This window comes from Abrus precatorius, unplaced genomic scaffold, assembly GCF_003935025.1.
Source record: "Abrus precatorius isolate BTA unplaced genomic scaffold, Abrus_2018 Scaffold8, whole genome shotgun sequence".
Classification (NCBI taxonomy): domain Eukaryota; kingdom Viridiplantae; phylum Streptophyta; class Magnoliopsida; order Fabales; family Fabaceae; genus Abrus; species Abrus precatorius.
This window is the reverse complement of record NW_020874428.1, coordinates 24,989,251-25,015,034: the sequence shown is the minus strand read 5'-3', so window position 1 is coordinate 25,015,034 and position 25,784 is coordinate 24,989,251. Positions and strand designations below refer to the sequence as shown.

Below are 25,784 nucleotides of genomic sequence, written 5' to 3'. Positions count from 1 at the left end.
TTATTTTTGTTAATCTATAATAATTTTACCTTACTTAAACATTTGAAAATTTCTGTGTTAATTATTTAAATCTGGAAACTTTTAATATTGTAATTCAGGTAAAAAAGTTGAAATCAATAATTATAATAAATATATATCTAAGAAACGAAGATTATGCGAAATTGTTTGTAAGAAAAAGGGTGGTGATGATAATATATATATTTGAATAATAATAACTGCTATTGAAGAGAAGAAGATACAAATTCGGGGTAGAATTGCAGTGCCAGGAAATACCGAAATTGCCCAAAGCCCCAAATAAAGAGCAAAGACATTTCTCCCTCTCGTCTCGAGCAATAGCAACAGCAATAGCTTCTGGTGATCTCGTTTTCTCACAGTGCGCTCTGTCTCTCTTTCTCTCTCTCTCTCTCTATCTCTCTGTCTTTCTCTCTCTTCCATTGTTTCCGAATAAGTAACTTCACAGCGAGGTCAATTGCGTAATCGCCATGACTGTGATGACTCCTGCTCCCATTGACGTACGTTCCCTAACATCACTCGGCAACTCATGCTTCATTCTGTGATTCAATTACTTGCGCGTTTTCAATTTTGCTTGTCGTTTTTGTTTTTATATATTTTGCATCATTTTATTTGTGGTGTTATTGTCGGGGAATGGTGTGTTTGGGGTCAATTCGATTGTCGTTTCGGGGGTGGCGGGCACTGATGGGGTTTCGTCTAGGGGTTGTGGTTTTGATCTGGGAGAGTGGAATTTGCTTCAATTTCGATTCATTTCGTGTTTGGATTTTGGGGATTTAATTGGGTTTGGTTCTTCGGTGGATCCGAAGTAGGGTGATACTGATGATTTTTGTTCGGTGTTTGCTTTTTGCAGCAGCAGGAGGACGAGGAGATGCTTGTCCCCCACACGGATTTGGCTGAGAATAATCACCAACCCATGGAAGGTACTTGTTGCTTTCTCACTTTTTTAATCCGTGGAGAAACCCTTCCTTTTTTTTGTCACTCCATTGATTGCCTTTTAGACGATTGATTCAAATTGCTGCAAGAGTTCAGGGAATCACTTCATGCATTGTTTGATTGCCAGGGAGAAAGAGAGGGAAGAAATAAGTGACGAATTGGTCTAAGAGTTCTAGGTTTTCTGTTTTGTTTTTTTTCCCTGACAAAAGGGATTACTTGTTAGTTTATATTTTAGAAAGTCTGTATTTTCAATGTATTTATTGATCGTTTTATTATTTCTGTCTCTTCTTGTTTTAATAATCTTTGCGGGCAAGTAAGAATAGGGTATAGTTCATTTATGGTCACCCCCCGTCCCCCTATGTTTTAAGCTGATTTAAGGCATGATACTTAGTTGTCTTTTTCTTTTATTTTTTTATGATCATTAGTTGTGGCTCAACCTGATGCTGCCAACACTGTGGAGAGTCAGCCTGTTGAGGATCCTTCATCATCAAGATTCACATGGAGAATTGAAAACTTTTCTAGGATGAATACGAAAAAGCTCTATTCAGAAATATTTATTGTTGGTGGTTATAAATGGTATTATGCTTTCACATTCTCTGAGTTGATTCATGATGTGCTTATCTTTAGTAATCTCTTCTAAACTTTTTTTACTGGGCAGGCGTGTACTTATTTTCCCAAAAGGGAACAATGTGGACTTTTTGTCCATGTATTTGGATGTTGCAGATTCAGCTAGTTTGCCTTATGGTTGGAGTAGATACGCACAATTTAGCTTGGCAGTTGTTAATCAAATCAATAGTAAATACACTGTGAGAAAAGGTAATCTCTATGTTTGTTCCTTACAATTATTACAAGATGATGCACCATGTATGTATGTAGGAAAAAGAGCATTGCTTGAATTAAAAGTGAAGAATTTGTGAGATGTTTGATGCAATTAATGAAGAGCATTTAATTCCTGAACAACCTAATTTTGTTGTATTTCTATTTTTCTGCTGAGAATCTTTAATGATTTTTTTTCAAATCCCCATAATAATACTGTCATTGACTCATTGTAACATACTTATCTCCTATGCCATTTCTTTAAGTATTTTATTTGCATGTCCTGATCAAAATTTTGAAACCTTACTAACATGTTGCTTCTTTTCATATGGATTTCATTTTCTCATTCAAATTTGACTTTCAACTTTTTTTGCTAAATTTGAAACTTCCACTTTTGCAGTTTTCATTTATATTCTTTTTACTTTTGATCTAAATCTGGATATAGTGCTGTTATTTATCTTAAGTGAACTGTTAATATTAACTTGTTAAATAAACAAGGGTCCTACTAATGAGTGCCTCTTGGGCACTTGTTAAGAAATTAAAGGAAAGTATTTATTATTTTTGGTATTTAATAAAAAGTACATGTAATGCATTGAGAACTATTATAGAGTTAGCTTTTATTTAATAATACTACATATTTTTGAATGCTTAACAAGAACCCTAAGGGCTCTCATTAGCAGCATTTAACATGAAACTAAAGGAATTAGGAAAGAAAATGAAAATGCACATAATTTTTGGGCTTACCCATGTGTCTTGTTGTAACTTCATTTTGCACTGTGTAGACACGCAGCATCAATTCAATGCACGAGAAAGTGATTGGGGTTTCACGTCCTTCATGCCACTTGGCGAATTGTATGATCCTAGTAGAGGGTATCTTGTGAATGATACCCTTGTAGTTGAAGCCGAGGTTCTTGTTCGTAGGATTGTTGATTACTGGACTTACGATTCAAAAAAGGAGACAGGCTATGTTGGGCTTAAGAACCAGGGAGCTACATGTTATATGAATTCTCTACTCCAAACTTTGTACCATATTCCTTATTTTCGAAAGGTCCGACGCTATTTCTCTTACTTTTTTTTATTCTTGTTGAATTTCACTTGTTTAACTGGTAAGTGATGAGGAGGTTGAGACTTGGGTACTGGATATCTATCATATATCAGGCTGTGTATCATATGCCAACAACAGAGAATGACATGCCCTCTGGAAGCATCCCTTTGGCTCTACAAAGTTTATTCTACAAGCTCCAGTATAGTGACACCAGTGTTGCAACTAAGGAGCTCACAAAATCATTTGGATGGGATACATATGATTCTTTCATGCAGCATGATGTTCAAGAACTGAACAGAGTCCTTTGTGAAAAACTTGAAGACAAAATGAAGGTAACAGGGTGACCTTTGGATGGTTGTCCACATTTCTTTTTGGTGAAGTACTGTCTGAAGTTCATTGGGGATTATGTTTATTTTGTCTTTAGGGAACTGTTGTTGAGGGAACTATACAGAAGTTATTTGAAGGGCACCATATGAACTATATTGAATGCATCAATGTGGACTATAAATCAACCAGAAAGGAGTCATTTTATGGTACTTTAATATGCACACTGAAGTTAATTATATGTTTTGTTGTACCTTACCATTTGATTCTAATTTAGTTTTACATATACTTGGCAGACCTTCAGCTTGATGTGAAAGGCTGTCCTGATGTTTATGCTTCCTTTGACAAGTATGTTGAAGTTGAACGTCTTGAAGGTGACAACAAATATCATGCTGAACAATATGGTTTGCAGGTTGGTTGCAATTGTTAAGTTCTGAATCTAATTGTAAGAAATGATGATTTTGCTTTGAGTTCTGAATTGTTTTAATTCCTGTATTTGATTGTACTAAAAAATCATTTGGCTTGCAATTGTTAAGTTATGAATCCCTTACATTTCTTACATTTACTGTCAGATATATATGCATTTTTTAAATCTAGCTTCACATATATACTGACGCTTTTTCATATTTTCAGGATGCTAAGAAGGGTGTCCTATTCATTGATTTCCCCCCTGTTCTTCAGCTTCAGCTGAAAAGATTTGAATATGACTTTATGCGGGATACTATGGTAAAGGTTGGTAATCTAATCGAGACATTGTTCTTGAACATATTTTCTTCTCGTGGTACTTTATTTGCTCACATACGAGGAAGTTAGCAGAGTAAGATGCACACACTTTACCCTTGCCACTGATGATTATTTTGATTAAATTAGTTATGTACATTGATATCCATGTTTACTTATGCTATGTATTCATATACAGTACTGTTTCTTATGCAAGAAAGTGGTTTAGCATGTATCTTGGGAAAGAGAACAAAAATTCCTTACGATATTGAAAACTACAAAGGATTTCTGTGGGCATCTTTTTAATATTTATTTTTATAAAAAATTGCATTTATGTTAATTCTTTTTTCTTTGCTTTGATTGGGAATTCTTTCTGTTTTTTTTATTATTGTTTTTTTTGTGTGTGCATAGATAAAAGTTATGTAAATTTTTCACACTAAAAGAAGATTTTCTGCTAGAGGGAGCATGGGGATTACTTAGTTTTGAATTTTCTGTCAATGGGCTCTCTGCTTTTGATGTAATGATGAAACTTTCTTTTATATACATTGAAGTTTAATTTACTTTTTCCCCCTCATGTAGATTAATGACCGTTACGAGTTCCCCTTGCAACTTGACCTTGATCGTGAGAATGGAAAGTATTTATCACCTGAAGCTGATAGGAATGTCCGAAATCTTTACACACTTCATAGGTAACGTAGTGGCAGTGTCACTGTGTCAGCAATATTTGTTGCAGGCTGCATGAGTTTTTCTCCATTGGGGATGGTCTGCTAGTGATCTTTCTGATCTCTTTTCCCAACATCTTTAGTAGATGTGCTTGTTTCATGATAATTTTTCTGGTGGTTTGTGATTTGATGCATGACACCTAATTTTGTTTTCGATTTAAATTTTAAGAGGCCATGTTTGGTAAATATGTTATATTTTACCTGTTTATGTGAGAACAGTACATTCAATGACTAATAATTAATAAAAAATAAATAAATGAAGTAGAATGAGAAGAAAGTGATTTGAAGGTACAGAATGGAGAGAAGATGGAAACAGTTTATCTTTGGGAGAGCCATCTGATAGGATTTTCCAGTTTTCTAAATCAAGTAGATTGTATTTTAGAATCATCTTAGAACAGTAAAACATGGATTGTTAATATAAAAATTTAAGTTGCCCTTTATAAATATATATTTTTTTTCCAATTTTCTAAATCTAGTAGATTGTATTTTTGAATCATCTTAGAACAGTAAAACTTGGTTTGCTAATATTAAAATTTAAGTTCCCCTTTATAAAAAATATTAAAAAAGTTCATAAAATGTGCACATTTTTAATTCTACATGCTGATAATGTCCATTGTTATGTGCTTTTTTTTTGTTGCATATGCATATTTTTATCTCTGATCTTCATTATTTGACAGATTTGAATTTTTTCCCCAGTGTTTTGGTTCACAGTGGTGGGGTGCATGGTGGACATTATTATGCTTTTATCAGGCCAACTCTCTCTGAGCAGTGGTATGTATAATAGGGTTCTCAGCTCTGAATTGTTCAGTGCCTTATGAGCTATATGCATTTATGCATGTCTGATGACTACCAGGGGTCATGTTACAATATGCTTAAATGTTGATTTTGTTGCACCCATCAAATGCTTTGTGGTGCTTGACTGCTTGTGAGTTTTTAGACCATGGTGGATACACATTGTTTCATTGTAATGTTTTCTGATCTCAGATTATGTTAAAACAGTGTCTAATGACACAGGAATGAAGGGCTGATGGGTGTTATGTGGAAATGGATGAGTGAGAAGTAAATTATGTAAATGTTGTGATACATTATGAGTTTTAACCTAGAATTTCTAAATTTTTTTTATACTGCATAGGATTATCATTGAAGTTACAGAATTCAGCTGTTTGTACTGATTCAGTACAAACTGCTGGTACTGATGTGACATTGAAATAAATTAACAATTATGATATGATATCATAAAGTTTTTGGTCTTGCATATTGCAGACATTCTAAAGTGCTTTCATCTACCGGCTTGATACATTGTGAAATCGATTTTCAGAATATTAGGGAGAAAATAGTTCTTAGTTTTTACTAGTTTATTCTTTACAACACAGTTGTCAATGCTATGTAGGTTACTGAATGGTGCACAACAAAACAGATTGTTCACATTAAACCTTGATATGCCTATTTTTATAAGATAGTGAGAAAGGGGAGACAATGATGGAATCTTGATACTCAGATTTCATTTTATTTAATGCAAACAGAATGATTGAGTACTGGCCGATTGCTTCTTTTCTAAGTGGGACAACTAAGCATATGGATATCCCTAATTTACATCATTTTTCTGAATCTCTGTTTCATTATAGCAAGCATTTTACTATCTGCAACAATACATTAGTTGCATGAAGAGTATGTCATAGCTGATAGTCTACAATACTAATAACTGTTGTCAATAAGCTTGGGTATAACATGCAACTTGCTCAGAGGCCCGTCACCTTCTTTATCCTATTTTTAATTGCTTTTCTTGCTGATTTACTGTGCACTGTATGCTTTGCTTGAATTAATATGGGACTCTATCAGGTATAAATTTGACGATGAGAGGGTGACCAAAGAAGACACTAAACGGGCATTAGAGGAGCAGTATGGTGGCGAGGAAGAGGTATTTGTTTTATTGGAATTGGCTGTGGTATTTGATCCTTATATTGAACTCTTACTTGTTGATCCTGGGTATAACAACCACTTGTTTTTTAACAGTTACCACAGACAAATCCTGGATTTAACAACACTCCTTTTAAATTCACCAAATATTCAAATGCTTACATGCTGGTGTATATTCGTGAAGCTGACAAGGACAAAGTAATATGCAATGTGGATGAGAAAGACATTGCTGAACATTTAAGGGTAAGTGAATATTCTTATTATGTATAAATTTAAATTTGTTTTTCTAATGACAAGTTCCTTATGAGTATTTGAGGTGAAAATCAAACCAAGCTCACTTTGCTGCTGTCTTTTAAATTTCTATTGTACTATTTCTGTTGCTTTATTCTGGAAATCTGCACTGAATTTCTATAATGGATTAATGCAGGAGAGGTTGAAGAAAGAACAAGAAGAAAAAGAGCACAAAAAGAAAGAAAAGGCAGAAGCTCACCTTTACACTATTATTAAGGTTCCTTTTGTTGTTCCTAACATGCTATTCAAGAATTGATTATTATGTTTCTCTACAAAATGTTGAGTTGCTTAGTGAAATTGTATTTAGATATAAACGATATCATATGATACTTCATAGGTGGCACGAGATGAGGATCTCACAGAGCAGATTGGAAAGGATATATACTTTGATCTTGTAGACCATGACAAAGTGAGAAGTTTCCGTGTCCAAAAACAAATGACTTTTAACCTTTTTAAGGTATCCTTGTTAATGACACGTTCAACTCTCCTGCTACATCATTAATGCAGTATTTGTTTCTAGTTTGTCTGACTTGATCTGGTCTCTGGTAATTCAGACTGCTAAGAAGTTGCCTTTTCATTGAAAAATTGGAATACTTGACAGTAATATTCTAATATAAAATGCCTTATTCATTTATGATTCTTTTTAGAGGGAGATATTGTAAAATTATCCATAGGCAGAAAAAGTGAAAACTATTGTTAAAATTGTGTTTTAGGTAGAGAGAAGAGAGATAAAACAGGATAGATATTCACTGAGATGTATGGCAATGCATTTAGATGTTTTGTATGTACATAAAACGTAGAGCACTGACCCCTATTTACACTAATTATAATCCTATCTAATTAAGAAAACAAATCATGATAAGGGGACATGGTAAATTATCTCTTATCCTAAGAGATAATGGTAACATATGGTAACTAATCCTAGGAGATAATATATGGTAGGATAATATTTTAAAGATATTCTAACAAATACATTATCAATCAGTGGTTTCATGGCATGATTATTTTTGTCAGTTTAGTTTTATTCAAAGGGAGGGGGGGGGGGGGAGGTGATACTCTATAGTTTGGTATTTTTTTTACAAGGGGTTCAATGGCATATGAAATATCCCCTTTCCTTCCACTGTATATGGTAGCAGTAGACGAGTTACCTGAATATCAAAGGATTAAATGTAATCCTAGTGGGATTTGGGAAGTGGCAATACTGATAAGCTTCATTGCAACTTTAAATTTTGATTTACTGATGGTTCTACTTCTAGCAAGTGCTTTTGTTGTCAGATTTTCTCAATGAATACTTTAATTTTTCTCACTAAAATTTTAAACTCATGATTCATGAAACATGAACTTTAATTTGTCATCTAAACTAAAAATAACTAGTTTAGTTGCATCTTCTGACATAATACTTATTTTCCGAACGATATTAAAATATAAAACTCATGATGCTCTTTTTGGTACGAAAAACTTGTGATGTTTAATTGAAACAAAACAAATATATCATAATTCCTTTTTTTGTTTTGTAATTTATTGTTTCAAGTTTTGAAGAAGATGATGGTTGCTCCAAATATGTTCTATTTTCATAAGTTTTTGTCTGATTGCTTATCTCTGTGATACACAGGAAGAGGTTGCTAAAGAGTTTGGCATACCAGTTCAATTCCAGCGCTTTTGGCTATGGGCAAAGCGTCAAAACCACACTTATCGTCCTAATCGGCCACTAACACACATGGAGGAAGCGCAATCTGTAAATTTTTAAGCTTGCTTATATCTTTTCTGTATTTTTTTGCTCATATATACTTCCTGTCAAGCTTTATATCTATTACTTGTCCAACTCAGATATGTGTTTCATGCTTTTAGGGAAATGTTGGTTTTGTTTTTCTGAAAAGGAACACATTTTACGCCACACCTTTTATATGCTGAATCGGTGCTATGCTGGTTACTTTTTTTTAGATTCCCCTTTGGCTGCACCAACAGTTAATTCTGTGTTAGCTTTGTTTTTTAATATTTCATGTCTGCGAGTGTTGGCAAGTTGTTTTTATTACCTGAATATGAATAAAGAAGGGAACCCATATAAATATTTTTCATACTATTTTTTTTGGATCCTGTGGTTTGGTTTATTCTAATTATGTTGGTGGTGGTGGTCTCCATTTCTTGTGATTCATGTCTTTCCTGCCTTTTGGACTTCTATGATCTGAAGTTTTTTCCCCCTGAATCTAATTTGCGTTGCAGGTTGGGCAATTGAGAGAGGTATCAAACAAGGTTAACAGTGCAGAATTAAAATTGTTTTTGGAAGTGGAGCTTGGGCTGGTAATGTTTGTATTTATGGAAGTTGTTTACCATTTTGATATCATGGAACATAATATCCAAATTTAGTTGTATTGACAAACTACATTGTTATTTAGGATTTACGTCCCATTGCACCACCTGACAAGACAAAGGATGATATATTACTTTTCTTCAAATTATATGATCCTGAAAAAGAGGAGCTACGGTACTGGGTAGTTTCTTTATTTTAAAATATGTTGTAGTAAAAGGTGAACCTTGGTGACATTAGATGTATTTCCATGTTGTGGCAGTTATGTTGGAAGGCTCTTTGTGAAGAGTACTGGTAAGCCATCAGAAATCTTAACAAAGTTAAATGAAATGGCTGGATATGATCCTGATGAAGAGATTGGACTATATGAGGTTTGTTTGCGTTCTCTTGTTTAATATTTTATCAGTTGTATAACTCTGAAAAGTGAAAACTATGAAACTGTAGCTCATTCTTCTATGTTTTAAAGACCATATTCTTCTCTACCTATTAGGCTTGAATTTAGTAGTCACGGTCGCTGTTATTTAGTAATGTTGCTTGTTGGTGATTGATGACAGATAAAGTATATCACATTCCATGAAAATTTATCTTTTCTGCTTAGGCTTTACCTGAAGGGAGAGAGGATCTCTAGTTTTTCTTGACACCTTTAAGTTCTGATCTCAATGATTGACTTTGAATCATTTGGTATTTGTGAATTAACTGTGCCTATTATTGTGCAGGAAATTAAGTTTGAACCAAATGTTATGTGTGAACCTATTGATAAGAAAGTAACATTTCGAGCAAGCCAGGTAAATTATAAATACCATTGATGCACTGAGTTACTATATTTTTATCTTTGGTTGGCTTATTGATATGTTTTTCTAAATTTGCAGTTGGAAGATGGAGATATTGTATGCTTTCAGAAAGCTCCTGCTATAGATAGTGAGGAACCTGTTCGGTATCCTGATGTGCCTTCATACCTTGAATATGTGCACAATCGTCAGGTATTCGGTTTGGGGTTCAATTATAGCCTATTTACTTGGTTTGATGTGATGCAAAAATGAATACTACCCGTTTATTCAGTCTTGTTATTATGTGCAATTTGTACCCCATTTTGGAGTGCTTGCAACACACTCTTTTTTGTAGATTTTTAGTTGGCAAAAATTGATTGAAAACTATAAAAATATGAGTGAGAATTATTAAATTTAGAGTGAGATCCACGTATTTTTTTTTGGGTGATTTTTAATAAATTTTAGTCAATAACTAGGAGTGTGTTGCTAGCATTTCTTTTATCCTATTTCCTCTCTTTCCCCTGCTTACATGCCTCCACATGTTTGTCTGTATGTGTGTAACCGAATAAGCCCTGCAAGCTCCATGTTTTTATTGTAAGCTATCAGCTGAATTCCTTTATCTCTAATCTATGTATTTTAGGTTGTTCACTTTCGATCTCTAGAAAAACCTAAGGAAGATGACTTCTGCCTGGAGATGTAAGCATTGTGTAATTTATTGGAATAAATCATTAGATTCAATATATTGCAAAATTTTACTTGAGAGAACATGCAAATATTTTTATGTTATTATGGTAGAATTGCATCTTTATCATAAACTCTGTATATTAATTTCTAGGTCAAGGCTCTATACATACGATGACGTGGTGCAAAGAGTAGCTCAGCAACTAGGTTTGGACGATCCATCCAAAATTAGGCTTACCCCTCACAATTGCTACTCTCAACAACCAAAACCCCAGCCTATTAAATACCGTGGTGTGGAGCATTTGTCTGATATGCTGGTTCACTACAATCAGGTAGTTATTCACTATTGTTCTATCAGTCATCTTGTTTTTTATTTAAAAACAAACATCTTATTCCTTTGTTGCATGTCAGACTTCCGATATATTATACTATGAAGTACTCGACATCCCTCTGCCAGAATTACAAGGGTTGAAAACTTTGAAAGTAGCATTTCACCATGCTACCAAGGATGATGTGAGCATAGTTATCTGGCTTATGTTTTTTTCATCTAGATTTTTCTCCTGACCTTTTTTCTATTTGTTATTCAGGTGGTTATTCATACCATCAGACTCCCAAAGCAGAGTACTGTGGGGGATGTCCTTGATGATCTCAAAACAAAGGTGATTTTGCATGAATTTTACTTAGCTCATTAGCTTGCTTAAATTGTATAATTCTATTACAGAACACTACAATCACAACTGCGGCCATCTTGCACTCATGGTTTCCCCTGTATTAAAAATTAAGCCATGTTTGCCAGCTTTGTGCAGTTTGTTGTTGTAGTTGCAGTTCTTGTTGATAACATTGTCAACTTTCCCTCAGTTGATGACTTTTCACATTAATTACATATTATATATATCATTATCAATTATTACTGCTATTACAGGTAGAATTGTCTCATCCTAATGCTGAGCTTAGGTTGCTTGAAGTTTTCTATCACAAGATATACAAGGTGTGGTTACATCTATTTTAACTGCTCCTGGGTTTATTACTATTTTTCTGACTAAATTATTGGGAAATCAGAATTGAATATACCAAATTTAGTTTTGACTTGTGATTCTCCAACTGCTTTTGTCACTGAATATATGTTCGTTTTGTCCTGCCTCTCCACCTGTGCAGGTGTTCCCACCCAATGAAAAGATTGAAAACATTAATGATCAATACTGGACGTTACGCGCCGAGGAGGTATTAGTTTCTTTCTGCTTTTGAGTGGGGCTGAGGAGGAGATAACTTCCAGTCCATGAAGTGTGAATGCTTTTATTTATTCAAAAGATAGCACCACATTTTTCACTTCAATCAGTTTATGTAACAAAATAAATGAGTCTCTTCTTTGGTGGTTTACAACTTCTACAGATTCCAGAAGAAGAGAAAAATCTGGGTCCTCATGACCGTCTAATCCACGTGTATCATTTCACTAAAGACACAGCTCAGAACCAAATGGTATATAATTTTAATTGATTCATTTTGCTTAGTGCACTTTGTAATATTTTTTATGGCTTTGATACTTCATGCTGACATTAATTGTATGCCAAACCTTTTATATCCTTGTTTTCCATTTGATTTGATATGTCAGCAAATTCAGAATTTTGGGGAACCATTTTTCTTGGTCATACATGAAGGTGAGACTTTGGCAGAAATTAAAGTACGAATACAGAAGAAACTTCAGGTTCCTGATGATGAGTTTGTCAAGGTACTTCCTCTTCCAGCATTCTGTGGGTATATTATGCTTCATTTTTTAGTAATTTTATTTTGCATGATATAAGTTTCATTGTGTAAATAGTTTAGTATATTTGAAGTTAGTTTGCCTAATTTCTTATTATATTTCTTGTTTGGCCAGTGGAAATTTGCTTTTTTTTCATTAGGGCGTCCTGAGTACCTTCAGGACTCTGACATTGTATCCAGTCGTTTTCAGGTGCATTCATTTATATTTTGGTTCTTTTTTTTTTTTTGTCAATTCAATTGACATTTAACACTATTTTCATCTGTTTGAATTTGTGTTTACATTGTGCTTTTGTTGTATTTTGTAATAGAGAAGAGATGTTTATGGTGCTTGGGAGCAGTATCTTGGCTTGGAGCATACTGACAATGCTCCTAAAAGATCATATGCTGTTAACCAGGTTAGTAACTTTGTTGGCAAGAACTGATTTCTCAATTACATTTTGGTCTTCTCGATTGGTAGTTGTCCACTGTACTCGTAATGCTGGGTCTTAGTTGAGGTGGGAAAAAACTTTATAGTTACACCATTTCAATTTACACGGGTTTTGTTTCAGAATCGCCACACTTTTGAGAAGCCTGTAAAGATTTATAATTAGGAAACCGGTATTGACGAGTTCCTGTCTTGCATGGGATGAATTTGGCATTCTTCTACATCTATGGACTTGTAAAAACAGGGAAAAAAGCAAAAAGGCTACTCTGTATAGCCCAACTAGTGAGATCAGCAATCCTGGTGGTTTCTGCAGGTTTTATATTAGAATTGTGGTATGTAATTCTTTCTGTCAACGGAATGACGTTGCTCTCAACGCTTTGTATCTGCCGACCACAGCCCGTTGAGCTTTTTACTACTTCCAATTTGTTTGGAAGTTCATCCAAGTTGAGGTCATTGATCATCATCACTGCACTGTATCAGTACATAAGATTTTTGGATTAGTGAGTGTATACAGGGTATAGTTGGTTGACTTTTTTTCGAGTCATCTTGATTGCTTCCAGATTTTGTTCAGTTGGTAGTGTTAATTTAAGTGAGGGCTGCAAAATGTTGTAGTGAAGTTATTGTAATGTTGTAAAAGAGACTTGTCAGCCTCGGTATAACTTAGCATAAAATATAGTTCCTGCCGCACCATTTGGTCCATATCTTGTGGCTGTTTTACTTCCATTTTCCGTTTCTTCCTATATCTATCCAAAGCAAAGAAAACCCCAAACAGGAAATCAAAAGAATGTAGGGATCACTTTCAACTACGTCAATCGCGTTTAAAATCGACTTGCTGCATACGTTACTAACTTAATGTTGGAAACATTTCCGGTCAGTGATTAAAAAAAGGAAAAGATGAAAATTTCATTGCAATTAAATAGTCCCATCAACCCAGCTCACAATACGATTAGCCCACCACCCTTCCGAGTGAAAAAGCAAACTGTAGCAGTTGGCCAAAATGGTTGGTTTCATTATCTGCCGCCCATCATAATGGTTGAGAATGTTGATAAGAAAACACGTGGTCGTTTCATTGCTTCAGTCTTTGCCATCAGCGTTCCTGAATATCGGTACGGGCTCTAGTATTTGGTTTGCAGAATTGTACGGGCACAAGCTCTTAGCAGTACAGTAGTTCCAGGCTATCGGTTCACCCTGCCTAGCAAATCTTCGGATCCAGATAGCAAATTTGGCTTTTTGTTTTAAGTTAAAATAGAACTGGACTAGAGTTTCGCGCAAAGTTGGATTTTACAATAAACAACTTGAAAATCTCATTAATTTTATCTTGATTAATAAAATTAATAATAAAACTGTTTTAATTATTTTAAAAAAATAAGAGCAGCGATAAATTTACTTGTGATAGGCACTTGTTGATTACTGATATAAACATAATCTGTGTGCCAAAAACCTGGGCGGGCACCGTGATTATTGAGTAAGCTAATTGACATGGATCCATAGTTCAATCAGCCACGGTCCAAGTCATGTCATTCTCAAAGATCCAATGGCACACCTCAATTCGGCCGGGACCCGACCCAAGGGCCAAGAAAGCACCATGAGATGGGCTCCAAGCAGACGTGTCCAAGTGACAGATTGCAACTCCACGGTTTATCTTCGCCTTACTATTCACCTCCAACAAATCCGCTTCGTACACCCGAACCTTCGGAACCGAGTGGCAATAATAAAGCAAATAAGGAAACAAACTCTGGTGACAAGAAACAGACTCAGTAACCCTCCCACCGTTGATCCCTCTCACAGAACCAACCATCACATTACCCTTCGAACCATTCACATTATCAGTGGTCCGAACCACAACGTTGTGACCCAACACCCCAGTGGCGAAATCCACCATGTCCTCGATGGAACCCACGCACCTCTTTGTCTCACCCTCGCTCGGTGCCCTCTCGCACTCGCTCACCGACTCCATCACTACCTTCTCCAATCTCGAACCGGGCCCCACGTTAAAAACCCGCTTCACATCATGAACGGTAAACGGTATCTTAGACAAAACCGCCCGGGGCAAAAACGACCTTTCAGGCATTTTATCCCTTATATCAGGCATAGCCATTACTACCCCTTCCTTCAACATCCACTCCCGAAAAAACTTACCCTCCTCGACCCACTTTTTTACCATTCTGCCACCGAAACTGTCGTTTTTGTAACTGGCAAAAGTAACACCCTCTTTGGCATACTCAGCGAAAGTGGAGTTCACGCGATAGCCAGAGAACCCAAATCTCTGTTTCTCAGCACCTTTTCCATACCCAATAAACTTGTCTGAGTTACTATTATCCGATTCATCATACCCCGTGAAATCCACGTCAGCACTGTTAGATCCTTTAGCGTAGTTCTCGAACGAGTCTGTACCACCATTCGCTTCAACCCTGTAAGTGTCGAACCTCTCCACGGCCCCGTTACCGCCGTTGCCATAGTTCTCAAACGTGTTCGTTGGAGCGTTCCCGTGGTTAGCGTAGTTCTTGAACGTATCGTTAACCTTAACGCCGCTTTCACCGTAACTCGAGAATCCGGTTACGGTAGGGTTTGAGCTCGTGCCGTAGCCTTGGAACGAGTTCGTGGCGTCGTTGCCATGTTTTCCGTAACCAGCGAACCATTGCTCGCCGCCGTTACCGTTCTCGGTGTAGCTGCTGAAGGATTGAGTTCTTTTCTTGGCATCGTCGGAGTAGGAGGTGAAGACGAGGTCGTCGGAGCCGAAGGCAGGGTCGGCGTAGTTGTTGAAGGTTGAGTCGCCGGCGGTTGCTCCGGCGGCGTAGCTGTGGAAGCTTTCTTCGATGAGGTTCCCGAAGGAACCGTAGCTGAAGAAATCGTCGCTGTGGTTGGTGGAGATTTTGCTGTATTGGCGGAAATCGTTGAGAGGGACGTTGACGCGCTGGTTGTCTGAGTAGTTCTTGAACGAGTTGAATCCGCCGAGTCGACTCGTTCCATAGTTGGTGAAGTTTTTGTTGTTGTAGACGGCGAAGTTGGAGCGTCCGTTATGTTTAGATAGAAGATGGTAGTTCGGAGAACAGAGTAAGCGTGCGGAGGAGCAGAAGCGTGAGAGGTGCGTGGAGAGGGTGTTGTCGGCGGCGAGTTTGGCGAAGGTGGCGGTTTCCACCGCGCTCAGCGGCGATGCCTTGGCGAGAAGAAACTGTGGCTTTGGTAAGTTGTTGTTGATATTCTTGTTCCAGTAGCGAATTAAGAAAGCGTTTGGGGTAAACGGGTTTTCGTTTTTCTCTGTGGCGCTGCTAACCTGCATTCATATTATCATTGCATATTAATATGATATTTTGTTAATTAAAAGCATGGTATATATTTGTTGAAACAATTATGTTAGTGAAGAAAAGTGTTAATGTGCACTAACACAGAGAGATGAAACCAGAAGGAGGAAAAGGATGTGCAACATTGTGGATAGAGAGAGAGAGAGCTTAGAAGAGTTGAGAATGGTGGTGGATTCCATTGTAGATAAGTGGCTGCTGCAGTATACTTTTGTGCATTATTTGTGGAGTATTTTTTATTATCCATAAAATTTATAAAGAATATACAAATTTTCTTTTAAATTTTATTCATGCATTGACTAAACGAAAATGAGTTTGAAAAAAATATCAAACATGATCAAAGATGTAATAAAAAAGTAAATAAAACAAAATAAAAAAGTTTAAAAATATAACAGCTGAACGAAAATTGTGTTAGTAGATATCAACTTCAAATTTGTTATTTTATATTTTTTTATAATTTTTAATAAATTTTAGTGAATAAAACTATGTTAAAAAAGCGGGTATACTTAGGCTCTGGTGCTGTTTGCTTTCAGGGTTAAAGGTCTTAGTTCTTGAAAATCATTGTGTCCCCTTTGCTTAAGTTCTATCCATTCTTCTTCATGCACTAATCATTTCCTTGCTTTCATCCACTAGCTCAGAAGGACCATTTACATGTTCAATGCAACACATTCCACATCCTTGTCATCCTTTTGTAGAGTACCAAAAAACCTACGAATACATTTTTTTAAAGTTTTATTTTGATGTATTATGAAAATAAATTTTTGATTTTTTAAATTAATTACTATAATAATGCTTTTGATCAATATGATAATTATAATTGAATAACAATATATTCAATTAAATTGATATTTTATATATTAATAAAGTCTGTATAAGTTTTACTAAAAGAAGCTAGAGCACCTTTGATAAAAAAGATAGACTACTGATCCACGAAAAAAATATATAAAATAGTTTAAAAAAAAGTGAAAGGGGAGCATATAGCTTGATTCACGACATGGGAAAGAAGCAGCAGATTGGACACAACTACTCTTTTAAAATTTAAAAGAAAGTAGATTGGACACAACCACGGTCTTAAAGTTTAAGAGATCATTTTAGTTTTTATATATATATTGATTTGTGGCTATTTCATTGACGTGAGAATTTAATATCTTTACAGTTTGATAAGTTAATAATAATTGGAAACAATTTCAACGTAAATAAATTTTAGTTTAGTGAATTGTAAGTATTTAGGGTGCCTTTAAATAAGTGCATACTTTTTATTTTTTTAAATTATGACTTATGCTATAAATTTAATCGTATAATTTATCAAAAACAGTTAAAAAAAAAATTTGATAGGCCATGCTAATAAAGTATGATAACATTTAGTTTTGATAACCGTTTATTTAAACAACATTTAATCATGTTATGATAAGATTAGTATAATTTATCAACAATTCAACCTAATATTGTGAAATTAGATATAAACTATAAATGCCACGCTTACTAATCCCAGAAGGTTAAAAACAATTTAATTTTCCGAAAGAAGTGAAAACAACTATTGAATTTGAAATAATAATAACAACAGTTGAGGAAATAAAATTTTCTGAAATCCTAAAATATATACCGGAATCAACTTAATTTAGATTCATTTAATTTTAATTTAGTTACAAAAATAAGTACTCCAAAACGATATCAACAGAAATGGAGATTCATTAATTTAATTGGATTTAGATTTAATTAGATAAAATGATGAAGTAAATTAAAAATTTCAGTTAAATTGGTGAAATTAATTAAATATATTCAACACCGCATGGAAGGCAATTGCTTCTGTATTGAATTACTACCAGAAGATGCTGCATTGGTTGCCTGTGTCTCACTGTCTCAGCCTCTGCCGACACCATTTTATGAGCGATGAAAACAAGAATCAGCCGCCCACTATCATGTTAATAGACCATAAAGTTTATTCAATTATTTAACACCATTATTGAGTAAAAAATAAAATAAATGATTTTTTTATTAAATTTTAAAAATAATAGAGAATTAGTTTGAGAGTTTATCCATCGTTATTTGTATTGTAATATACTATCATTGATTTTGAAAATCGTCAAAGTCTGATAAATGGATATTAGCGTTGGGCAGGGCGACCCCTGGTCCAAGAAAGCCCATTATATCTTGTTATGTGTTTGGGTCTTAACTCGGATGAAGAGGAAGTGTCAGTTAGGGCCCAAACCTATGAATACTAAAACTCCACCCCTGCAAAAATAAAAAAATAAAAAGTAGAAATCTCGAGGTCTATCTAGCTTTGAGAGACTTTGGACTTTGGGGTACAACAATGTCAAATTAAAAAGAGTTTTTCAAGCATAGAGCTTATATTTTAAAAAATAATTCAGATATATTAAAGGCAAAGCCTCATTTGATGAGTTCAATTTCCATGCCAAAAGAGAATAGAAGCCAAGATAAAGAAAGAATCATGCTTGAATATATTGTGTGCCCCCCTTACTTCACACAGTTCATTGGCATAGATAATACAATCAGAACATCTCAGAAAAATAAAATAAAAACCACAATTGAATATTAAAACAAAAGAAATGAGATAATTCATATATAAATTATATATTCAAGTAGCATTGCTTAATAAGAAACGGTACTCAATATAATTAACAAAAGAAAATTAAAAAGAAATGATAAAAAGAAGAAAGAAAAAGTAGTAGAGCTTTGTGATGTGATGTGATGTGAATAGTAAAGACTAAAAATCGAGAGGCTTAGCTCCACATACTTATATTTTAATTTGATTTTGATTTTTAGCAATGGCTACTCTTTCTTACTACACTCTTATTCATCCTCTATCTTCTTCTTCTTCTTCTTCGAACTTGGTTCACCTTTGTCCATGTTCTTCTACCTCTTCTCACGCTCTTCCCCGACCCAAGTTCCAATTCCCCTCCAAACGAAGACGCAAAGCAACCAAGCCCAAGCTTTTGATGATCATCGATCCCATTTTGCTGTTTAACGGCGTTGGCACCACTTTGTATTTCGATACGCAAACACTTCTCGCCACTGTTAGTGTTCTGGCCGCCATTGCTCTTTCTCTCTTCCTTGGCTTTAAGGTTCTTTTCAGTTCTCTCCATTGCTTTATTTTTGGGTGTCTTTTAGTTATTATTGTTGGTCTAATTTGACTAATTAGTAATTTCTTTTATTGATAATGTTTCTTGGCCTTAAGATTACAACTTCTGCATGCTTTTAGTTGTTTCAATTCTGGGTTTTTGGTAATATTTTAAGTCTTCATATGAATTTATTCCTTTGCCTCATTCAGAAATGTACTATAGGATTCCTATGCATTAAACACGTAATTGAAAATACCTTAGTGGCAATAACATTGTGTATCAAAGTTAACACTTCTGTCTGCTGGGGTTTGCAGGGGGATCCGGTTCCTTGTGAGCGTTGTGGTGGCAACGGTAATTATCGTTCTGCATTTGGACTCCAATAATGATGTGTTTTTGTGTTGAATATTTATGGGAATTATTAAGTTTTTATATTTTATACCAAGAATGTGAGGAACACTTAAAATATTATTATGGGAATATCACTATTTATGTGATTAGAAACACTGTTAAGTGGGGTGGGATTAATGATTTGTAGGTTTACAATACTAAGTGTTTTAACAAAACAGAGAAACAGCGAATGAGTTTTACAGCGGAGGAATGGAATAACTGAACTTGTTTTATTCACTTCTGAAACATTCAATTTAAAGAATAAAAAAGAAACTTCCCACTAATACCATGATCCAAGAAACTTCCCACTAACACCATGATCTTAGAATAAAGCCACAAAAAATAACTACTTCCTAAAGACTAGGATAACAAATTAACAACTGAAACAAAACAAAAGAAAAAACTGCACGTGGGCATATTCAGCCCTGAAACAATTTCTAACACTCCTCCTTGCTTTAGGGGCTACAAACACCAACTTTTTGCCTTAGAAGCTTGAATTTGTTAACTGGAAGTGGTTTGGTAAAAAAATCTCCCAACTGATCTTCAGATTTGCAGTAAATTAAAGTTACAACTCCATCTTTCTGCACTTCTCTTAAGAAAAACAATTTAATGTTGAAATGCTTCATTTTTCCATGAAACACAGGATTTTGGGAAATGGCAATAGTAGCTTAATTGTCTACAAAAATCTTCGTACTTTCTTTCTGCTCTAGATTAAGATCAATTAAAATCTTCCTCAGCCATACAGCTTGATTAACAGCAGCTGTTGCAGCAACGAACTCAGCCTCAGCAGTGGATTGAGCCACAGTTTCTTGCTTCTTCGAGTTCCACGAGAAAACAGCAGATCCAATTGTAAAACAGTAGCCTGAAGTGTTTCTCATATCATCAACAGAACCTCCCCAGTCACTATCAGAGAAACCAACCAGCTTAAACTCCTTGCTCTTTGTGAATTTAACACCAAAACCACTTGTGCCTTTCACATATCAAATCACTCTTTTTGCAGCCTGGAAATGGAGTTCACTTGCACAGTGCATAAACCGAGACAAAATATTTACAACATTCATAATGTCAGGACGAGTTGCTGTAAGATACATCAAGCAACCAATCAAACTTCTAAAATGTCCTTCATCAGCTTTATTTGTACCATCTTCCTTGCATAGCTTCTCCTTTTGATTCATGGGAATATTTGTCTCTTTGCAATTCTCCATTTTGAATTTTTTTAGAATCTCCTTTGCATACTTCTTTTGACAAATGAAAACCTGGTCTTTTCCTTGATTAATCTCCATTCCAAGGAAATATGTCATCAGACCAAGATCAGTCATTTCAAATGCCTGCATCATATCTAGTTTAAACTCATCAATAAGCTTTGTATTGCTCCCAGTAATCAAGAGGTCATCCACATAAAGAGAAATAACAAGAATATCATTGCTATTGTGTTTAACATAAAGTGTGGATTCTGAAAGACTTAAAACCAAGACCAAGCAAATAATCATCTATTCGACTATACCAAGCTCTTGGGACTTGTTTTAGGCCGTAAAGAGCTTTATGTAATTGATAGACTTTGTCTTCTTTGCCTTCCACAATGAAATCTTCTGATTGCTCAACATAAATTTTCTCTTCAAGAATCCCATTAAGGAATGCTGATTTGACATCCATCTGATGCACTTTCCAGCCAAATTGTGCAGAAATGCAAGAAGTAGTCTGATTGTATCAAGCCTAGCAACTGGTGCAAATGTGTCAGAATAATCAACACCAAAAATCTGTGCATATCCCTTAACTACAAGCCTTGCTTTATGCTTATTAATTGAACCATCAGCATTTAAGTTGATTCTAAATACCCATTTCACCCCAATTACCTTTTTGCCTTGGGGTTTATCAACAAGCTCCCAAGTTTTGTTCTTCTCAATCATAAACAGCTCCTCCTTCATTGCATTTTTCCATTTGGGGTCTTTGAGAGCTTCTTCATGATCAGCAGGTTCGCATATTGCAATATTGCATCTTTGATATATTTCAGAGAGTAATCGAGTGCCTCTGACAGGTGGATCATCCTCCCTTTCATCTAGCCACGAGCTTGTCTTTGGCATAGAATTTTTTGAATCTTTCTAGTCCCACTCTTCATTTTCTATGAAGTGCACATCTCTACTGATAGTTACAGTTTCAGTTTCAGGTTGGAAGACTTTATAAGCCTTTGAAATTGCACTATAACCAATGAAAATTCTTGCAACAACCTTTTTGTCTAGTTTATCTCGTTTAACCTGTGGAACATAAGTAAAACAAAGACAACCAAACACTTTAATAAAATGCATTTGAGGTTTGTACCCATACCATGCTTCAAAAGGAGTTTTATTATTCACTGCCTTTGTGGGAAGTCTATTTTGCAAGAACACAGCTGTATTTGCTGCCTCTGCCCAGAATTTCTTTGGCATATTTTTTTCATGCAATATGCATCTAGCCATCTCAATAATAAATCTGTTTTTTCTCTCGCTGACTCTATTTTGTTCTGGAGTATAAGGAGCTGTAAGTTGACGTTCAATTCCTGCTTTCTCACAAAATGAATTAAATTGATGTGAAGTGTACTCTGTGCCATTATCAGACCTTAAAGTCTGAATTTTACAGCCACTCTCATTTTTCACCTTTGCTTTGAACTTCCAAAAAACGTTCCCAACCTCTAATTTGAATTTTAGAAAATAAATCCAGCATATGCGAGTTAGATCGTCTATAAAAATAATGTAATAACGACTACCTTTAAGGGAAAGAGTCCTTTGAGGCCCTCCCACATCAGTGTGAATTAGCTACAATTTCGTTGTGGCTCTCTAAGTGGCTGTTGGGAATGGAAGTCTGTGTTGCTTCCCATATTGACAAGCATGACAATCTGTAGAGATTACTTCGAAATCAGGTAAGTTCCTTATCATTTTAGATTTTTGCAATTTAAGAAGCCCTTGATAGTGATAATGCTCAAGCCTCTTGTGCCATAACTCAGCAACATTTTCTTTTGCTGAAAAAACTACGTGCTCCTCCTGAGTTGGATCTAGTGAGAAGCTTGCGCCTCTCATTTTCACCTTAAACAGATCTTGACCTGTAGTATTCTTGATTAAGCAGTAATTATCTTCAAAAAACACCTTAAAACCTTTCTCTAATAGCTGACCAACACTTAACAAGTTTTGGTCTAGGTCAGGTACATATAACACATCAGAAATTGTTTTAGTACTTAAATGTGTTGCAATGGCAATGGTTCCTATTCCTTTTACTAGAATATAACCGCCATGACCTATCCTGACCTTTGAAATTTTTGAAGGCTGCAGCTCCTTGAAGAGTTCCTTGTCATAAGTAATGTGATTGGTTCATCCACTATCAATCAGCCAAGATTCGCTTGAAGAATTGCTTGAAAAACAGGTTGCAACAAAAAGTTGATCTTCCTCCTCTTCATTTGCAATTTGAGCATCTTCTTCCTGCTTTTGAGTTTGGTTCTTGCATATGACAGCTTCATGCCCAAGTTGATTGCACTTGGTGCACTTAGCGTCAGGTCTTCTCCAACACTTGAATGGAGAATGGCCCATCTTGTTGCAATGCTTGCAAGGAGGATACTTTCCCTTTGAGCTTCGTGCTTTGCTTTCATTGCTGATAGCACCTTCTTCGTTTGCTTGCTGGTTCCTTTTGTTCTTCTTCTTTTTATTTCTCCCACCATCTTCATATTTGGCATGCAAGGCTTCCTCAACAAAGCCTTCTTCTCTCATGGCCCTTTGTTGTTCTTGTGCCTGCAAGGAATTCAGCAATTCTGCCAAGGTGATCTTGGATAGATCCTTGGTGTTTTCCAGCGTGGTTATGGTAGCCTCAAATCTTTTAGGTACAGTAACCAGAATTTTTTCAACAATACGAGAGTCATTAAATTTAGAACCAAGCAGTCTTACTCTGTTTGCTATGCTCGAAAGCCTTTCAGAATATTCTTTGATGGTTTCTGACTCCTTCATCTTCTGCAATTCAAAGTCTCTAATGAGATTCAGCACCTTTATGCCTTTGATTCGATCATCTCCTTCATATTTTGCTTTGAGATAATCCCATATGGCTTTGGCTGACTTTAGAGACATGATTCGAGTGAAAACTGCCGGTGAGACTGCAGCAAAGAGGCGCGCCTTTGCCTTGGATTTTCTGGTTTTTCTGTCCTTATGATTCTTGATTTGAGCCATGGTTGGATTGTCAGGAAGCATAGGGACTTCATAGTCTTCCTCAATCGCCTCCCATAGATCCAAAGCCTCTAGGTAGGTTTCCATTCGTACTGCCCAGATTTGATAATTTTCACCATCGAAGACTGGTGGTACAATTGCTGAGAAACTTGAATCTCCTTCCATTTGAGGTGTGGTGTTTGGTGGCACTCAACTCACTTGAAAATACTCAGATTTTTCTCTCTCAGGTCCCTCAAGAATAAGGCGCTTTGATACCAATTGTAGGTTTACAATACTAAGTGTTTTAACAAAACAGAGAAACAACGAATGAGTTTTACAGCGGAGGAATGGAATAACTGAACTTGTTTTATTCACTTCTGAAACATTCAATTTAAAGAATAAAAAAGAAACTTCCCACTAATACCATGATCCAAGAAACTTCCCACTAACACCATGATCCTAGAATAAAGCCACAAAAAATAACTACTTCCTAAAGACTAGGATAACAAATTAACAACTGAAACAAAACAAAAGAAAAAACTGCACGTGGGCATATCCAGCCCTGAAGCAATTTCTAACATGATTGCTTTGGCTGAGAATGCTTGGAGTCTTCTTGATTAAGCACCCCCATAAGGGGTCAGTGACTGAGTGAGTAGCAAGAGGCAAGAGCAATGTGAATTTTGTTTGTTTACTACTGAAATTAGAAGCAGAAAACCTTGCGATGCATGAGTAGATTATGAATCAGGGCACCTGTAGAAGTTTGTGGATGACATATGATGTTCAATTTTAAGCTTGATGACATGTGACATTTGGTTTCTCAACCATATAATACTATAATGTATGGAGTAGAATATAAAGCTTCAACCAATTATTTTTGGATTAAAATTGTGTTTCGTAGTATCCCGCTGACTTCCATATTTTTGTTTCCTTACCCATTTCCATCTATGCTGTCTCCTTTCAATAAATGTATCACCCTGTGAATGGAGATACATTGTATGGCAATAGGTCACTGGACTGGACACTAGAGAGAGAAGGCCACTTACCTATTTTAGTGATGACTTTGAATGATATTTCTACTTTCATTGTTTTCTCAATGCTTTTATTAGTCTTGTGGCCTTTATTCCTTAATCTATGGCATTCTCGCAATCTTGCCTTACTTAAGTTGCCTAAAGGGGAAACTTTGAGTTAGTATTAATTCAAGTTACAATTGTGAATACCATTCTTAACAAGCAGGTGGAACAAAATGTGTTTTTTGCAACGATGGCAAGATGAAGCAAGATATGGGGTTAATTGACTGTAAAGTATGCAAAGGCTCAGGTATCTCTTTCTGTTATCATGTGCATAAAACAAGTTATTATGATTGCTTTGAATATCTAACAAAATTGCTTTTTATTATTTTGCTTTCTTTTTAATCAGAACGAATCATTGGCTCACTTTCTTTTACCACCTTTAAGAGATATTATATAATGTTGATGTGTGAAAATCAACATATTGTATCTCCACAAGAGAAGAAAAAGAATATTATACTCTTTTTCATACCGGAAGGATAACATATTCAAGGCCTTAACGGTTCTTTCCCCGTGTTTCCCCCTTATAGGATTGATACTCTGCAAGAGATGTGGAGGTTCTGGCTATTCCCGTCGGCTATGAGCAGTGAATATTCTGTTATTTCTAAACACCATCTGTTCTAAAATCTGTATAATCTTGTAACAATTTTATTGTTCATAGTGTCTTTTTTTGTGAATTGTTTTAATTATGTTGCTCTGCTTCCGTTTGATGTCTTGGCTAATTGCTTTTTGCATAAAATGCCATGGTGAGTGCTTTAAAGAAATTGAAAATTCAATTGACCAAATTTAATTTACTCTTAAAATACAATAATTAATCAGACGAATAAGTTATTTTAATTGTTTGACAATGGCGTATAGTGAAAACCATTTAATTTGTTCGGTTAAAAATGTCTTACTTGAAGTGCGGAATGATTTACATCAAATATTTCCTACAGCCACCTAATTTGTTTCCAGTTTGCACGAAAGTGATCGCTTTCAAAAAACATGTATCGTATGAGCAGTTTAACATTGTTATGCAGCAATTATAACAATATTAAATTTGCAAATAAGCTTATTTGATCTTTAATATTAAAATTAAA

At 35.3% G+C, this 25,784-nt stretch overlaps 3 protein-coding genes across 13 annotated transcripts; 2 read left to right on the top strand and 1 right to left on the bottom strand.

Moving 5' to 3' along the window:
- Positions 1-224: 224 nt before the first annotated feature.
- On the top strand, positions 225-13,436 carry LOC113848419 (ubiquitin carboxyl-terminal hydrolase 13-like). Of its 9 annotated transcripts, none has more exons than XM_027477913.1 (32): positions 225-512; positions 863-932; positions 1,371-1,521; positions 1,604-1,761; positions 2,544-2,809; positions 2,920-3,138; positions 3,231-3,339; positions 3,427-3,542; positions 3,764-3,862; positions 4,430-4,539; positions 5,269-5,343; positions 6,412-6,490; positions 6,586-6,732; positions 6,917-6,997; positions 7,118-7,237; positions 8,393-8,515; positions 9,001-9,078; positions 9,174-9,262; positions 9,348-9,456; positions 9,802-9,870; positions 9,955-10,065; positions 10,493-10,548; positions 10,688-10,865; positions 10,945-11,046; positions 11,121-11,192; positions 11,456-11,521; positions 11,689-11,754; positions 11,923-12,009; positions 12,143-12,259; positions 12,407-12,481; positions 12,600-12,686; positions 12,840-13,435. In XM_027477913.1, the coding sequence occupies exons 1-32, from the start codon at positions 483-485 to the stop codon at positions 12,879-12,881; spliced, it is 3,357 nt and encodes a 1,118-aa protein (XP_027333714.1). In that variant the 5' UTR covers positions 225-482; the 3' UTR covers positions 12,882-13,435. The 9 variants fall into 9 exon arrangements, with proteins under 9 accessions (XP_027333714.1, XP_027333718.1, XP_027333716.1 ...); XM_027477917.1 differs by having other exon boundaries at positions 325-512; positions 6,917-6,967; positions 12,840-13,436; XM_027477915.1 differs by having other exon boundaries at positions 326-512; positions 12,960-13,410.
- A 771-nt stretch (positions 13,437-14,207) lies between these two features.
- LOC113848421 (polygalacturonase 1 beta-like protein 2) lies at positions 14,208-16,179 on the bottom strand. Its single transcript, XM_027477928.1, has 2 exons — positions 16,101-16,179; positions 14,208-15,989 (listed from the first exon to the last, which is right to left on the bottom strand). Exons 1-2 carry the CDS (start codon positions 16,140-16,142, stop codon positions 14,208-14,210), a joined length of 1,824 nt encoding a protein of 607 aa, XP_027333729.1. The 5' UTR covers positions 16,143-16,179.
- A 2,606-nt stretch (positions 16,180-18,785) lies between these two features.
- Positions 18,786-25,440, top strand: LOC113847767 (protein SPA, chloroplastic). 3 transcript variants are annotated; one of them, XM_027477036.1, is made up of 4 exons: positions 18,786-19,049; positions 19,409-19,445; positions 24,872-24,955; positions 25,236-25,440. In XM_027477036.1, the coding sequence occupies exons 1-4, from the start codon at positions 18,801-18,803 to the stop codon at positions 25,286-25,288; spliced, it is 423 nt and encodes a 140-aa protein (XP_027332837.1). In that variant the 5' UTR covers positions 18,786-18,800; the 3' UTR covers positions 25,289-25,440. The 3 variants fall into 3 exon arrangements, with proteins under 3 accessions (XP_027332837.1, XP_027332835.1, XP_027332834.1); XM_027477034.1 differs by having other exon boundaries at positions 18,786-19,097; XM_027477033.1 differs by having other exon boundaries at positions 18,786-19,097; positions 25,055-25,440.
- The last annotated feature ends 344 nt before the right edge of the window (positions 25,441-25,784 follow it).

Coding starts and splice junctions, on each gene's coding strand:
- LOC113848419 (XM_027477913.1), top strand. CDS start 483: ATGACTGTGATGACTCCTGCTCCCATTGAC. Junction 6,998..7,117: donor ACCTTTACACTATTATTAAG/GTTCCTTTTGTT, acceptor GATACTTCATAG/GTGGCACGAGATGAGGATCT. Junction 11,755..11,922: donor GGACGTTACGCGCCGAGGAG/GTATTAGTTTCT, acceptor CAACTTCTACAG/ATTCCAGAAGAAGAGAAAAA.
- LOC113847767 (XM_027477033.1), top strand. CDS start 18,801: ATGGCTACTCTTTCTTACTACACTCTTATTCATCCTCTATCTTCTTCT. Junction 19,446..24,871: donor TGAGCGTTGTGGTGGCAACG/GTAATTATCGTT, acceptor CTTAACAAGCAG/GTGGAACAAAATGTGTTTTT. Junction 24,956..25,054: donor TAAAGTATGCAAAGGCTCAG/GTATCTCTTTCT, acceptor CTTTTTAATCAG/AACGAATCATTGGCTCACTT.
- LOC113848421 (XM_027477928.1), bottom strand. CDS start 16,142: ATGTTGCACATCCTTTTCCTCCTTCTGGTTTCATCTCTCTGT. Junction 15,990..16,100: donor TTCTGGTTTCATCTCTCTGT/GTTAGTGCACAT, acceptor ATATGAATGCAG/GTTAGCAGCGCCACAGAGAA.